Here is a 12,976-nt window from a genome sequence, read left to right as displayed (position 1 = left end):
CGTTTTAGTACACAACAAAGTGTCAGCTGGGAAGTGAGTGAAAAGAGACAGACATACACGGGATGGAAGCAGTGGTTTCATCATCTCAAAGCGGCAACTGAAATAGACACAGATGAACAGCGTGACGCGCGTAACCGTTAGAATCTTCTTGGGAGTAAAAATGGCACAAATATTCTAAATGACAATACAGAAACATGAAAGACTGCTTAACTGATTTTAATAACATGACATGAAGCCCCTACAGTTGATATAACTGTTATGCAAAATACATAGATGAATACTGTCTTCTTTTAAAAATATAAAATAAATAAGCAAGACATGAAAATAGGCAAGTTTCCGTTAAATAAATGAAAAATTTAAAAAAAGTTTTGCTTTCCATTTCATTTGAAGAAGGGAAATTATCATTTTAAACAATATTCAAGTTTATTAAACAAATTAAAAAAAATTTTATAAAATGTTTAACTTTCATCAGCTTCAAGGTTTATGTTACTCCCGAATTTTGCATATAACTGAACTTTCAAATCTGCTAACACCCGCTGAATTGATTCCACTCTGGATTCTAAGGTGTCAATTTCTTCTTGCAAATTTTTCTGCCAAAAAAGAAAAAGATTAGTTTAAATTGATTCTATTCAATTGGATGATTTCTGAGCATCTGTGGATGAAGGATGAAGTAACATCTGGGAAGGATTTTAGGTCAAACACTTCCTAAACTTGGACAGGCAGCTAAATAATACTGATAATTAAATCTAAACCAAAAGTCTGAATGTGGGCATGATCTGTATTTGCTTATTATAGAATAAGTCAGGCTTTTCTCAGTTCCGGCTGACTTAAAAGAACAGAGTAGGATAAAATAAATGATCATATCCCAATAAAGAAAGAATGATATATAAACATTTTAGGTAAACAGTTTACCACGGGCCTGCCTTCTGACACAGCCTCTTCCAACTTCCCACAAAAATAACTATGGAACTAGAGGAAGTGATAAAGATTCACACTCCCACCAATAATTACGAGTAACAACTTATCAAAATCTGGCAGGTTTCCTAACTATGAGGCCCCTGGAGTCAGACTCTGAAAGAGCCGTAATGAGTCTCACTTATGACAGAGAAGCTTTGCCACACAAAATGCATGCAATGTCAGAAATCCCTTCCTGGCCAGGGTCAAAAGGATTTTTCCTAAATATGACAAAGAAAAAATGGAATCACACAAATAATACACATACCCGTTAACATCTGGAATAAAAGAAGAATGTCTAGTATCAGCAATGTTAACATGTTAGAAATCTAGCCAGTGGTTCTCAAAGCGGGGGCCCCCAGGTCACCGGGGCGCCCCTCCAGGCCTCACGAATAAGGAATTCTTGGCGCTGGACTCAATAACCTGAATTTTTAACAAGCCCAAATGTTGTCAATGAATCCATATTCTGACCCAGTAATTACACTTCTCTGATTGTTTCCTTAAAGAAACTTCCTAAAGGTGAACAAAGATTTAATAAGAATGTTCACCACAATATTCCTACAGAAAAACAGTGAAAACAAATTACTGTAAGGAGAGGACAGTGAGCTGAATCAAAGTCCTCTAACACGACACTGAACGGCCGTCAAAAGTGATGCTTTTAACGCACATGTGGCCCCAACAGGCTCCTGGAGAAGACCTGCTGGATAAATGAACACTGAGTGGAACAATAAAGTACTCCCACTAGGATGTGAACTGGCCAAAATGTGACGCAAAAATACCCAGAGGAAGAGAACATGAAAGAAATACATGAAACTGTCTGCCACGGACGATTAACTCTGGGTGGTGGGGCTACGAGTGGTCGTCGTTTTCTGTTTTACGATATTCTGTACTTTCTGAAAACTATTAATTTAGGCCACAGCTTCTGGGCTCAGGGATCATCCCCTTTGTCACTCTGGGTGAGTCCCATAACCTAAGACTCTGTTCTTCTTCAACTCTAAACTGGGATTCCCACAAATATGCCACAGAGTCATCCTTGAGATTAAACAAAATCATGTTTACAAGCATTCAGAGAAGACCTCGGACATCGAAGGATCCATGAAATGTTAGCTAGCATCCCTTCTTTTCCCTACACCTATAATTACACATTCTTTATAATGACATAAAACCCTAATTTAAGAGGTAAACTTCACCCTCCAGGGAGAGATTTCAACATACCTTGGCTTCTTCTAACATTTCTTGTGTTTCTTCTTGAGAATGACTAATGAAAACATCGCCAATCTGATAAGGTATCATTAAGCAGTCGTCATCTGCAAGCATGATGTCCTCACAGGCATCTTCTAAATTCTGGAGTTGTTTCTGTATATCAGAAGTGAGCAGCAATGAAAAATGCACTCAAAATTCTCGAATAGAGGGTAAAACCCACTTGTCATTTGGGACACCCACGCTCTAAGAGACCCTTTCACAAAGGAATTATCACACTAAAATAAGAGGGTCTCACGTTTTTTAGACGGCACTTCCCACGGAAGCACACAGGAGCCCACTGGCACACTGCCCTCTGGACAGCCCCAGACCGCTCCACGGCCCCGGAGTGCACCGTGGGGGTAGCCACGGCCGCTCGGAAGGTCTCCTACTTCGCTTCTCACCTTGGGAATTCTGCCTTCCACTAGCAGAATAAAAACACGAACACAAACTCACCTTTCTCAGCTCTGCTTGATGCAAGCAAATAATGACATAAATTCCCCTAATCAAAGACACTTGACCTGGCCTTCAGTCCAGGCGAGCTGCCATGAGAAGTGCGCTCTGACATGCAGGCCAGGGGTGGGCAGCGGCCCAGAGTCCCAAGGACTGCGGGGCAGAGTCCTTCCCGAGGAGGGCACCGGCCAGCTCGGTGTCAGCGGTGAAGCAGCAGCCCCATCACCGGCCCAGGCCTCTGCGCCGAGGCTCTGGGAGCTGCTCCTCGACCCTCAGCCAGAGGGCACGCCCCTCAACAATCGGCCCAGACCCACCTCCCTCAACTAACATCTTCTGCTTAAACTAACTGGAGTGTATTACATGACGCACAATGGGGAACCCAAGAGCGTTACCGTCACACATGACTGAGTTCAGTTATGAACATCCACGGCGGGAAGAGCTTTCATGTTTCTTAAATAACATCCAGTTTCAATACCTTTTTTACTTCTATTTCTTCCTTCAGCTCTGTGATTCTACTTGTATTCCGTGCAAATTTGTTTATCTTTTGTTGATCCTCAAAAGTAACATTGACATCTTCTGCAGCCTGAGAAAACATTGAAATGTTTTGTAGAATTAATCTGAATGGAGAGGTTAGAGGTTAGCTTTTAGCATAACTCTGAAACACCTCGATAAACTGCTTGTCCTCAGAGTCCAGGATCACATGAGGTAGAGACTGTCACAGACACAGACCCTACCGAGCTGAAGATTCCTCATTAGACCCAGAGCCTCTCCTGACATGCTGCTGCTGCTGAGTCGCTTCAGTGGTGTCCAACTCTGTGCGACCCCATAGACGGCAGCCCACCAGGCTCCCCCGTCCCTGGGATTCTCCAGGCAAGAACACTGGAGTGGGTCGCCATTTCCTTCTCCAATGAATGAAAGTGAAAAGTGAAAGGAAAGTTGCTCAGTCGTGTCCGACTCTTCGCGACCCCATGGACTACAGCCCACCAGGCTCCTCCATCCATGGGATTTTCCAGGCAAGAGTACTGGAGTGGGGTGCCATCGCCTTCTCCACCTGATATGCTATGGAATGCCTAATCAGCAAAAACATTTCAAATATAAACAACAATTGAGAATAAATCCTGGATCAAGTTAGTCACCTTTTGACCTGGAGCAGAATTTCTCAAGCTGGAACATTCTTTCAAGATAATCCAGGGAGCAAAAGCGATGTGCTAGTTGATTTTGGTAAATGCCTCAGACTAGTTTATTCTCTAAGAGCTAAAACTTGCTCAAGCTTATTGAGGCTATCGGAAGTTTGACCACTTCCATAATTTCTTAGAATTTATTTTTAATTGGAAGATACTTGCTTTACGTTGGCCACCTGATGCGAAGAGCTGACTCAATAGAAAAGACCCTGATGCTGGGAAAGATTGAGGGCAAGAGAAGGGGACAACAGAAGATGAGATGGTTCCAACAATCTCAATGGACAAGAGTCTGAGCAAACTCTGGGAGATAGCTGAAGGACAGGGAAGCCTGGCGTGCTGCAGTTCGTGGGGTGGCAGAGTCGGACACGCTTTAGTGGCTGAACAACTGCTTTACATGGTCGTGCTGCTTTCTGCTGTACAACTTGAATCAGCCCCAAGTATGCAGGGGTCCCTCCCCGTGAACCTCTCCCCCACCTCCCCACCCCGCCTCCAGGCTGTCACAGAGTGCCAGGCTGAGCTCGCTCACTCCCGCAATTTCTAACCCAGCTGGTGCACTGGCAGGAGGCCACAATGCATCTCAGTGACCGCAGCCGCACAGTGAAGGTTTACGTTCGCTTCAGCGTGGCACTTACGTGGCTTCACTGTGAATAAGGTGCTGCTGCTGCTGCTGAGTCGCTTCAGTCGTGTCCCACTCTGTGCGACCCCATAGACGGCAGCCCACCAGGCTCCCCTGTCCCTGGGATTTTCCAGGCAAGAGTACTGGAGTGGGGTGCCATTGCCTTCTCTGTGAATAAGGTGTAATTCACCGTAAAATGAAAAAAACTGAATGCCGAGTTCCAAAGTACAGCAAGGAGAGGTAAGAAAGCCTTCCTCAGTGATCAATGAAAAGAAATAGAGGAAAACAACAGAATGGGAAAGACTAGAGATCTTTTCCAAAAAATGAGAGATACCAAGGGAACATTTCATGCAAAGATGGGCTCAATAAAGAACAGAAATGGTATGGACCTAACAGAAGCAAAAGATATTAAGAGGTGGCAAGAATACACAGAAGAACTACACAAAAAAGATCTTCACGACCCAGATAATCACCATGGTGTGATCACTCACCTATAGCCAGAAATCCTGGAATGAGAAGTCAACTGGGCCTTAGAAAGCATCACTACGAACAAAGCTAGTGGAGGTGATAGAATTCCAGTTGAGTTATTTCAAATCCTAAAAGATTATGCTGTGAAAGTGCTGAACTCAATATGGCAGCAAATTTGGAGAACTCAGCCACATGACTGGAAAGGGTCAGTTTTCATTCCAATCTCAAAGAAGTGAAGTGAAGTCACTCAGTCATGTCCAACTTTTGTGACCCCATCAACTGTAGCCTACCAGGCTTCTCCGTCCATGGGATTTTCCAGGCAAGAGTACTGGAGTGGGGTGCCATTTCCTTCTCCAGGCCAATCCTAAAGAAAGGCAATGCCAAAGAATGCACAAACTACCACACAATTGCACTCATCTCACACGCTAGTAAAGTAATGCTCAAAATTCTTCAAGCCAGGCTTCAGCAATATGTGAACCGTGAACTTCCAGATGTTTTAGAAAAGGCAGAGGAACCACAGATCAAATTGCCAACATCTGTGGGATCATGGAAAAAGCAAGAGAGTTCCAGAAAAACATCTATTTCTGCTTTACTGACTATGCCAAAGCCTTTGACTGTGTGGATCACAACAAACTTTGGAAAATTCTGAAAGAGATGGGAATACCAGACCACCTGACCTGCTTCCTGAGAAATCTGTATGCAGGTCAGGAAGCAACAGTTAGAACTGGACATGGAACAACAGACTGGTTCCAAATAGGGAAAGGAATACGTCAAGGCTGTATATTGTCACCCTGCTTATTTAACTTATATGCAGAGTACATCATGAGAAATGCTGGGCTGGAAGAAGCACAAGCTGGAATCAAGATTGCCGGGAGAAATATCAATAACCTCAGATATGCAGATGACACCACCCTTATGGCAGAAGTGAAGAGGAACTCAAAAGCCTCTTGATGAAAGTGAAAGAGGAGAGTGAAAAAGTTGGCTTAAAGCTCAACATTCAGAAAACAAAGATCATGGCAGCTGGTCCCATCACTTCATGGGAAATAGATGGGGAAACAGTGTCAGACTTTATTTTTTTGAACTCCAAAATCACTGCAGATGGTGACTGCAGCCATGAAATTAAAAGACGCTTACTCCTTGGAAGGAAAGTTATGACCAACCTAGACAGCAAATTAAAAAGCAGAGACATTACTTTGTCAACAAAGGTCCGTCTAGTCAAGGCTATGGTTTTTCCAGTGGTTGAGAGTTGGACTATAAAGAAAGCTGAGTGCCAAAGAATTGATGCTTTTGAACTGTGGTGTTGGAGAAGACTCTTGAGAGTCCCTTGGACTGCAAGGAGAATCAACCAGTGAATCCTAAAGGAAATCAACCCTTAATATTCATTGGAAGGAGTGATGCTGAAGCTGAAACTCCAATACTTTGGCCACCTGATGCAAAGAACTGACTCACTGGAAAAGACCCTGATGCTGGGAAAGACTGAAGGTGGGAGGAGAAGGGGACGACAGAGGATGAGATGGTTGGATGGTGTCACCGACTCAACGGACATGAGTCTGAGTAAACTCCAGGAGTTGGTGATGGACAGGGAGGCCTGGCATGCTGCAGTCCATGGGGTTGCAAAGAGTCACAACTGAGCGACTGAACTGAACAGATGTGATTCATGTGGTTAAATCGGTAAATAAAATTAAACAGCTTACATGACAAAGTATGAAATCATATTAGTAACAGCTAACGTTTACTGGAGAAGGAAATGGCATTCTTCTTGCCTGGGAAATCCCATGGATAGAGGAGCCTGGTGAGTCCATGGGGTGGCAGAGTCAGACAGGACTGAGTGACTGAACAGCAACATGTCCTGAGCACTCACTGTGTACCAAGGGCTTTCTAAGTACTTGATTAGCACTGCCGATCCTCCAGTCGGCCTTAGTAACAGGATCATTAGCACCACCATTCTACAGAAAGCGTGGCGCAGAGAGGTCCAGGAATCTGCCCAAAGCCACACAGTGAGCAAGCGGCAGGGCTCGGTGTTGACCCCAGCAGTCTGGCTCCAGAGCCGGAGAGACCCGCGAGCACTCAGAAATTAAAGGCAGAAGTGTGTGTATAAGTGCGTGTTTTAAACATGCATCACACGCATCTAGAAGGAGCAGGAAGTCCGTGGCTTTAGAGCTTCAAAGGGAACATGTTTGGTTTTGCTTCCTTCCCCTTTTCACTTGTCTCTCTTTTTTAATTTTATTAAATAAAAAGTTTTAATTTTATTTTATATTGGAGGATAGTCAGGTGATTAATGAGGGACCACATATTTTTAAACAATCTGTTAAATAACAGGTTTTTAGTGCTTAGAGTTCCCCTCACTTAACAGACAGGAACCAGGCACATGGCTACACCTTAAAGGAGGAAAGAGACTTGGCTTCAACGAGGACCACTGGGGCTCTGTTTCCAGGAACAGTGATAGTTCACAATAAGCACGCCACACCCTGTCTTTTCACCTGGTCTCTTATGACCAGTGACTTTTATTTCTTTCATTTGAGAGGCAACCTGTTGTCTCAAGCAGTAGGGAGCTTAGCGGTCAGGACAGACACGCCGACTCCTAGAACTCAGCCCTCCCCTGACCCAGGCTCCCATCGCCCAGTAAACACGCATCAGCCTCTTCAGAGACCAAGTAGATATCTTGGAAAAAAGTCCTTTACAATGGGATATACATATAGCTTTGAATGTTCAACCTGGTGCATAACTTTTATGAATACGGAGGTTGGGAAACACTGAGCTATACAATATAGAAGCTAAAACGAAGTCCATACACAGATATGTTGGCATTCAAGTCATCTCCCCGCAGAAGAAGTCTCAACTCCCTACCGTGTATACAATTAGACAGCCAGAGGGAATTTGCTGTGTGACGCAGGGAGCTCACACCCGGGGCTCTGTGACAACCTAGAGGGGTGGGATGGGATGGGAGGGGGGAAGGAGGTTTCAAGCAGGAGGAGACATGTGTGTACCTGTGGGTGATTCATGTTGATGAATCGCAGAAACCATCACAATATTGTAAAGCAATTATCTTCCAATTAAAAATAAATAAATTTAAATTAAAAACAAACAAACAAGTTTTAACTCTCTAAGCCAACAGGGAACAGAGAATTCTAGACTCTCCGCTCCTGCTGAATTTAAATACTGAATCTTTAAAAGCCTGAACATGTATTTACAGATCACCTGTCACGGGAAGGCTTTCACAGGCTAATCCCCGGGAAACCCCGCACAGGGTTCACCTGGAACACAGCTGAGGCTTAACACACTTTCTGAGGCTGCATCTGAAGCAGGTTCGCTCAGACTCACTGACGAGGGCTTTCTGAAAAGCTTCAGAGTCTGGCCACCTGCCTTCTGTCTTCCCAAAGCAGGTGGTTCCTGCTGTAGCCTCACCGAACAGCAGCCCCCAGCACACTGGACCCGAGCGTTCACTTCTGTAACGGTGGCTTTCTCCATGGGGTTAAGGGCTGAAGCCCGGCTGTGAGGCCAGCACCTGCTGCCTGACCCACGGTGGAAAGAGACAAGTCAGCAGCTTCCCTGACTGCAGCTTCTGTTTTCATCTCACTGATCCAGAATACTCCTCTGCTGCTGGAGGCCCCGTTTTGGCAGGGAGGGAGTAATTCTAAACTGGGAGTGCAGACTGCGAGAGGCCCATGTACTCCCCGGCACCGTGTATGACATGCGGTATGTTATGTGTGCATTCTTGTGGAAGGGTCTTCGTGGCTTTCATCCGTTCTTAAAAGGACTCATGCCCTGAAAGGTTAGGAGAAAAGCCAGATGTAGTTACTACCGTTCACAAAGCCAAAATAACTCAAGGAGGAAGGAGACTTTCCTAGTATTGGAGGCAGCACAGAGTGGCAGAAAGAGCAAGAGTGGATGCAAAACCAACAGACACAAACCATGGGCGCCCTTTTCAGTTCTCTGAAGCCACCTCAGCTTTGTCATCTGTAAAATGCCCACCTTCCAGAAGTGCTAATAATGAGCACCTAGCAGAAGGCCTGGGGATGGAGTCACCTGTCCATAAGTGACAGCTAAGTGCTTTATTTTCTGAACAATGTTTGCCAAAAATCATTACAAAAAACAGACCCAGATCTAGAAGGAAATCCTGCTGGGCCTAAGAGAAATGTGACTGCTCAAGATTTCAGGTGAAAATTAAAATCCCCTTGCACCCTTGCCAGGAGCATCAGCCTCTCCTGGGATCCCGGGAAGAAGGGACCCATCCTCAGTCATGCTCGCACTGAGTCTGGGACCTATCACCAGCAGGCTGAACTCACAGCTCGGCCCCTAGGGTTCCAGAAGTCCTAGAGGGAAACTCTGGCTAATTTTAATCTGCTTTAATTTTTGTTTATTAAAGGTTATCTATCCAGTTTTTAGAATACAAAATTTTTTTTTTTCCATCTTTCATATGAACAGTCATTAATTAATTCAGCATTTCCTAAGAGCAAGGAGGGTTTCCCTGGAGCCTCAGTGGTAAAGAATCCACCTGCCAAAGCAGACCTGGGTTCCATCCCTGGGTCAGGAAGATCCCCTGGAGTAGGAAATGGCAATCCACTCCGGTATTCTTGCCTGGGAAATCCCATGGGCAGAGGAGCCTGGTGGGCTACAGTCCATGGGGTCTCAAAGAGACGAACATGACTTAGCAACAGGGTAATGTGAGTCCCCCGTTGTGAGTACTGGCAAGCTTACATTGTACTAGAGGAACTAGGTAAAAAGCAAGATTTTTGCTAGACAGTGATACGTGTGATGGTGAAAGCAAAACAGTTTAAGGGGTGGAAGTGTTGGAGGGCTTCTTTGAAATGTCAAAGGTGGCTTCTCTGAGGAGGAGACATTTGTCCTCAGGATGTATAAACAAAAATCAGACTGTAGCCCCCACCCAGGGCAAGAACCAGGTCTGAGAAAGGAGAACTTCGGAGATGTTAAGACCGAATCGTCATCTCATCTTAACTTCTCACCATAAAAAGTCATGACCCAGTGGATGTTACAAATACTCAGTGTAAAGCACTCCAGACTGCAAAGAGCTCTTCTTAAACTCCGAGGGCCGTCCTACGATATTTTGCTCTCACCCACGTGGCACGCATCTGTCTTCTCCGAGAGTCAGCAGAGAGGAAGACGCACATGTCGCTAGCCTCTTAGAAACTGTCCACGGTGCCAGAAACACCTACAGGAAGATGCTGCGCCTGTGAGAGCCTTCCTGAGACGAAGAGCCTGTGTGTGGGCTGCCACCTTCCCCTCCAAGAGCCCTCTGCCATCACGGCTCAGCCTGCTCCCGCCCAATGCCCTCCCTCCTGGCCATCCTTTCACTGAATGCACCCAGGCCTCTGCAGGAGGCACTCCCAACCTCCTCTTGCCCTCCTCACAGAATCCGACAGACCACATCTTCTCAGGAAAGCCTTCTCTGACCTCAAGACACACCTATTCCAGCCGTCACTTCACAAGCCCCTTTCTTTCATAGTTCTGCTCAGAGTTGCAAATTTAACAGCTTTCTGTGTAACTGCTGATTAACACCTGCTTCTCCCCAAGGGTGTCAGTTCTACAAAGCTACGGGGAAAAGGAGATAAAAACTTCATTACTAGGCCTTCCCAGGTGGCTCATTGGTAAAGAATCGGCCTGCCAATGCAGGAGACACAGGCTCGATCCCTGGTCTAGGAAGATCCCACATGCCTCGAAGCAACTAAGCCCGTTTGCCACAACTTCTGAGCCTGTGCTCTGGAGCCCAGGAGCCAAAACCACTGAGACCACAGGGCGCGACTACTGAAGCCCAACATTCTAGAGCACGTGTTCCACAACAAGAAAGAAGCCACGGCAATGAGAAGCCCACGCGCTGCAACAGAGAGCAGCCCCTGTTCTCTGCAACTAGAGAAAAGCCCGCTCAGCAACGAAACCCCCCAGGGCCAACTGAAAAAAGGAACTTCATTACTGCTAATCAGTCTTATCTCCGTCACCTAAAACAGAAACCAGGCCACTGACCACACTCAAAAAGTCTGTTAAATGAATGAAAGGAAAATGCTGTTCATCAGAACTTCTGCGATCAAGCCCAGGGCTCAAATCATCCTTTGACCATTTCCTCGATGTTTGCTTATTTTTTGTGCTTCAGTTTCTACATCTGTCAAAAGAGGGTGAACTGCAACTACCATCTTCCGTGGAGTTAAAGGTCATAAGTGACAGAGAGCTCAATATAAACAGGAAACAGGCCAGATGAATCTCGCTCAGCTTCTCAATCACCAAGCCCTAAACTCTACTCTGGAGCCCAACAAGAATTTGTGGATGACAGACCAGTAGAGCGAGTGACTCGTCTTGGTTTGCCTGGAGCTGTCCCAGATTCAGCAACCCCTCCGTCTCGGGCAACCCTGAAGAGACTGGTCACCCTACACCAAGAGCAGGTGGCTAAAGGTGTGAGGCGGTGTGGAGCCGAAAGCAATCGAAGCACATTACCATGCGGTCTCAGAAGTGGACTGAAGCAAGCAGACAAAACCTACGGAGCCAATGCCTTCAGCAGCGGACTCTCATCAGACACCATGGAAGTTAAACACAGAGACTCTGGAGGCAGAACTTCCATCTTTACTTATTTCAACCCTAACTTTGCGTCTGTGGTTCAGGTTCTTCACTTGGAAAATAAAAACAAACGCAGCATGACCCTAAAAGGAGTAGGAGATTAAAAAAGCGTGTGGAATGTGCTTAGACCGGCGCACAGTACCGCCTCAGCGCATCAGATGCTCTCACTGCCTTGCCCCTCTCCGTGTTCGTTTCTTTCTATGCGGTATCAAGCATCGGTAGACTGACCGAGCGATAAGCCCTGAACAGGCGCTTTGTTTGCTTAGTGGGATAAAAGGTGGGCTTTGGGGAAAGACTAAATTAAACCTGGGCGTGCACTCGGGTTCTGCTTATTAGCTGAGTCACCGGGAAGCCGCCGACGGCTCTGTTTCTCCGTCCGTCCCCGGCTAGACTGGAGGGAGCAGAGGGGACACGCGGGCGGCCCGGCCTGCGGGGCGAGGACGGGCGCCAGGGCTGCGGGCTCCGGCCCTGCGCGCCGACCGGCCCTGGGCCTCGGCTCCCCGGGCGACGGCGGACGACGGCGGCCCCGCGTGAAGCCGCAAGGGTTGGCTGCACGCCGGCCGCAGTCGGCCCCGCCGGCCACAGCCCGAGGCGGGGCCCCGGCCTCTCCAGGGCCCTCGGCGCCGTCGGGCGGACCCTGGTCCTCCAGGGCGGGCGGCCGGGCCTGGGGACCCCGCGGCGCAGGGAGCCGCCCCGGCCGCCGAGCCCCCAACCCGGCTGCCTGCGCCGGCCCTCCACTCCGACCCCCGGCCCCGGCGCCCGCCGAGCCCCTGCTTGTCCCCCGGCCCCGGCCCCGGCCGCCCGCCCGCCGATCCCCGGCGCCCCGACCTCCCCCGGCCCCCGGCCCCGGCCGCCCGCCCGCCGATCCCCGGCGCCCCGACCTCCCCCGGCCCCGGGCCCCCGGCCGCCCGCCCGCCGAGGCCCCCGGCCGCCGCCCCCGGCCGCCCCCGGCCCGCGCCGCCCGCCGAGCCCTCTCACCGCCTTCTTCATGGTGGCCGCCATCTTGGGACTGCGCTACGGCGCGAGGCGGGGAGGGCGGCCGAGCGGACCCGCGGCCCCGCGCCCGCCCTCGCTCGCCCTCGGCCCGGACCCGCGGCGGACGCAGCGCCGGCTCCACATCCCCCCGCGCGGGCCTCCGGCCGGCGGCTCCTCGCGCCCGGGCTCGGGGGGACCTGCAGCCGGGAAGGACTTGGTACGCGCCAATTAAAGGGGCAGGCACGCCTGTGGGCCGACAGAAACCGCGGGCGGCGGGCAGCAGGGGGCGGCGGGCAGCAGGGGGCGGCGGGCAGCAGGGGGCGGCGGGCAGCAGGGGGCGGCGGGCAGCAGGGGGCGGCGGGCAGCAGGGGGCGGCGGGCGCGGGTCCGGGAGACCGGCCTCCCGGACGCGCAGAGCCGCGGGGCCGCCTCCCTGACGAGCGCGGGGCGACGCGCGGGAAGGGGCCTGCCCTGCCGGGCTTCATTCATTCTGCGCTTACTGTATACGCGCACACGTGTGCCTCTTG

General features: G+C 49.0%; 1 protein-coding gene across 3 annotated transcripts; it reads right to left on the bottom strand.

The window, feature by feature from the left end:
• Positions 1-200: 200 nt before the first annotated feature.
• On the bottom strand, positions 201-12,627 carry PFDN4 (prefoldin subunit 4). 3 transcript variants are annotated; one of them, XM_070801917.1, is made up of 4 exons: positions 12,454-12,627; positions 3,122-3,229; positions 2,170-2,310; positions 201-590 (listed from the first exon to the last, which is right to left on the bottom strand). In XM_070801917.1, the coding sequence occupies exons 1-4, from the start codon at positions 12,475-12,477 to the stop codon at positions 459-461; spliced, it is 405 nt and encodes a 134-aa protein (XP_070658018.1). In that variant the 5' UTR covers positions 12,478-12,627; the 3' UTR covers positions 201-458. The 3 variants fall into 3 exon arrangements, with proteins under 3 accessions (XP_070658018.1, XP_070658019.1, XP_019828317.2); XM_070801918.1 differs by lacking the exon at positions 12,454-12,627 and adding an exon at positions 11,356-11,376; XM_019972758.2 differs by lacking the exon at positions 12,454-12,627 and adding an exon at positions 8,317-8,829.
• Between the last annotated feature and the right edge of the window lie 349 nt (positions 12,628-12,976).

This window comes from Bos indicus, chromosome 13 (genome assembly GCF_029378745.1).
Source record: "Bos indicus isolate NIAB-ARS_2022 breed Sahiwal x Tharparkar chromosome 13, NIAB-ARS_B.indTharparkar_mat_pri_1.0, whole genome shotgun sequence".
Classification (NCBI taxonomy): Eukaryota; Metazoa; Chordata; class Mammalia; order Artiodactyla; family Bovidae; genus Bos; species Bos indicus.
The sequence above is the reverse complement of the archived record's forward strand: the minus strand, read 5'-3'. Positions and strand labels throughout refer to the sequence as shown.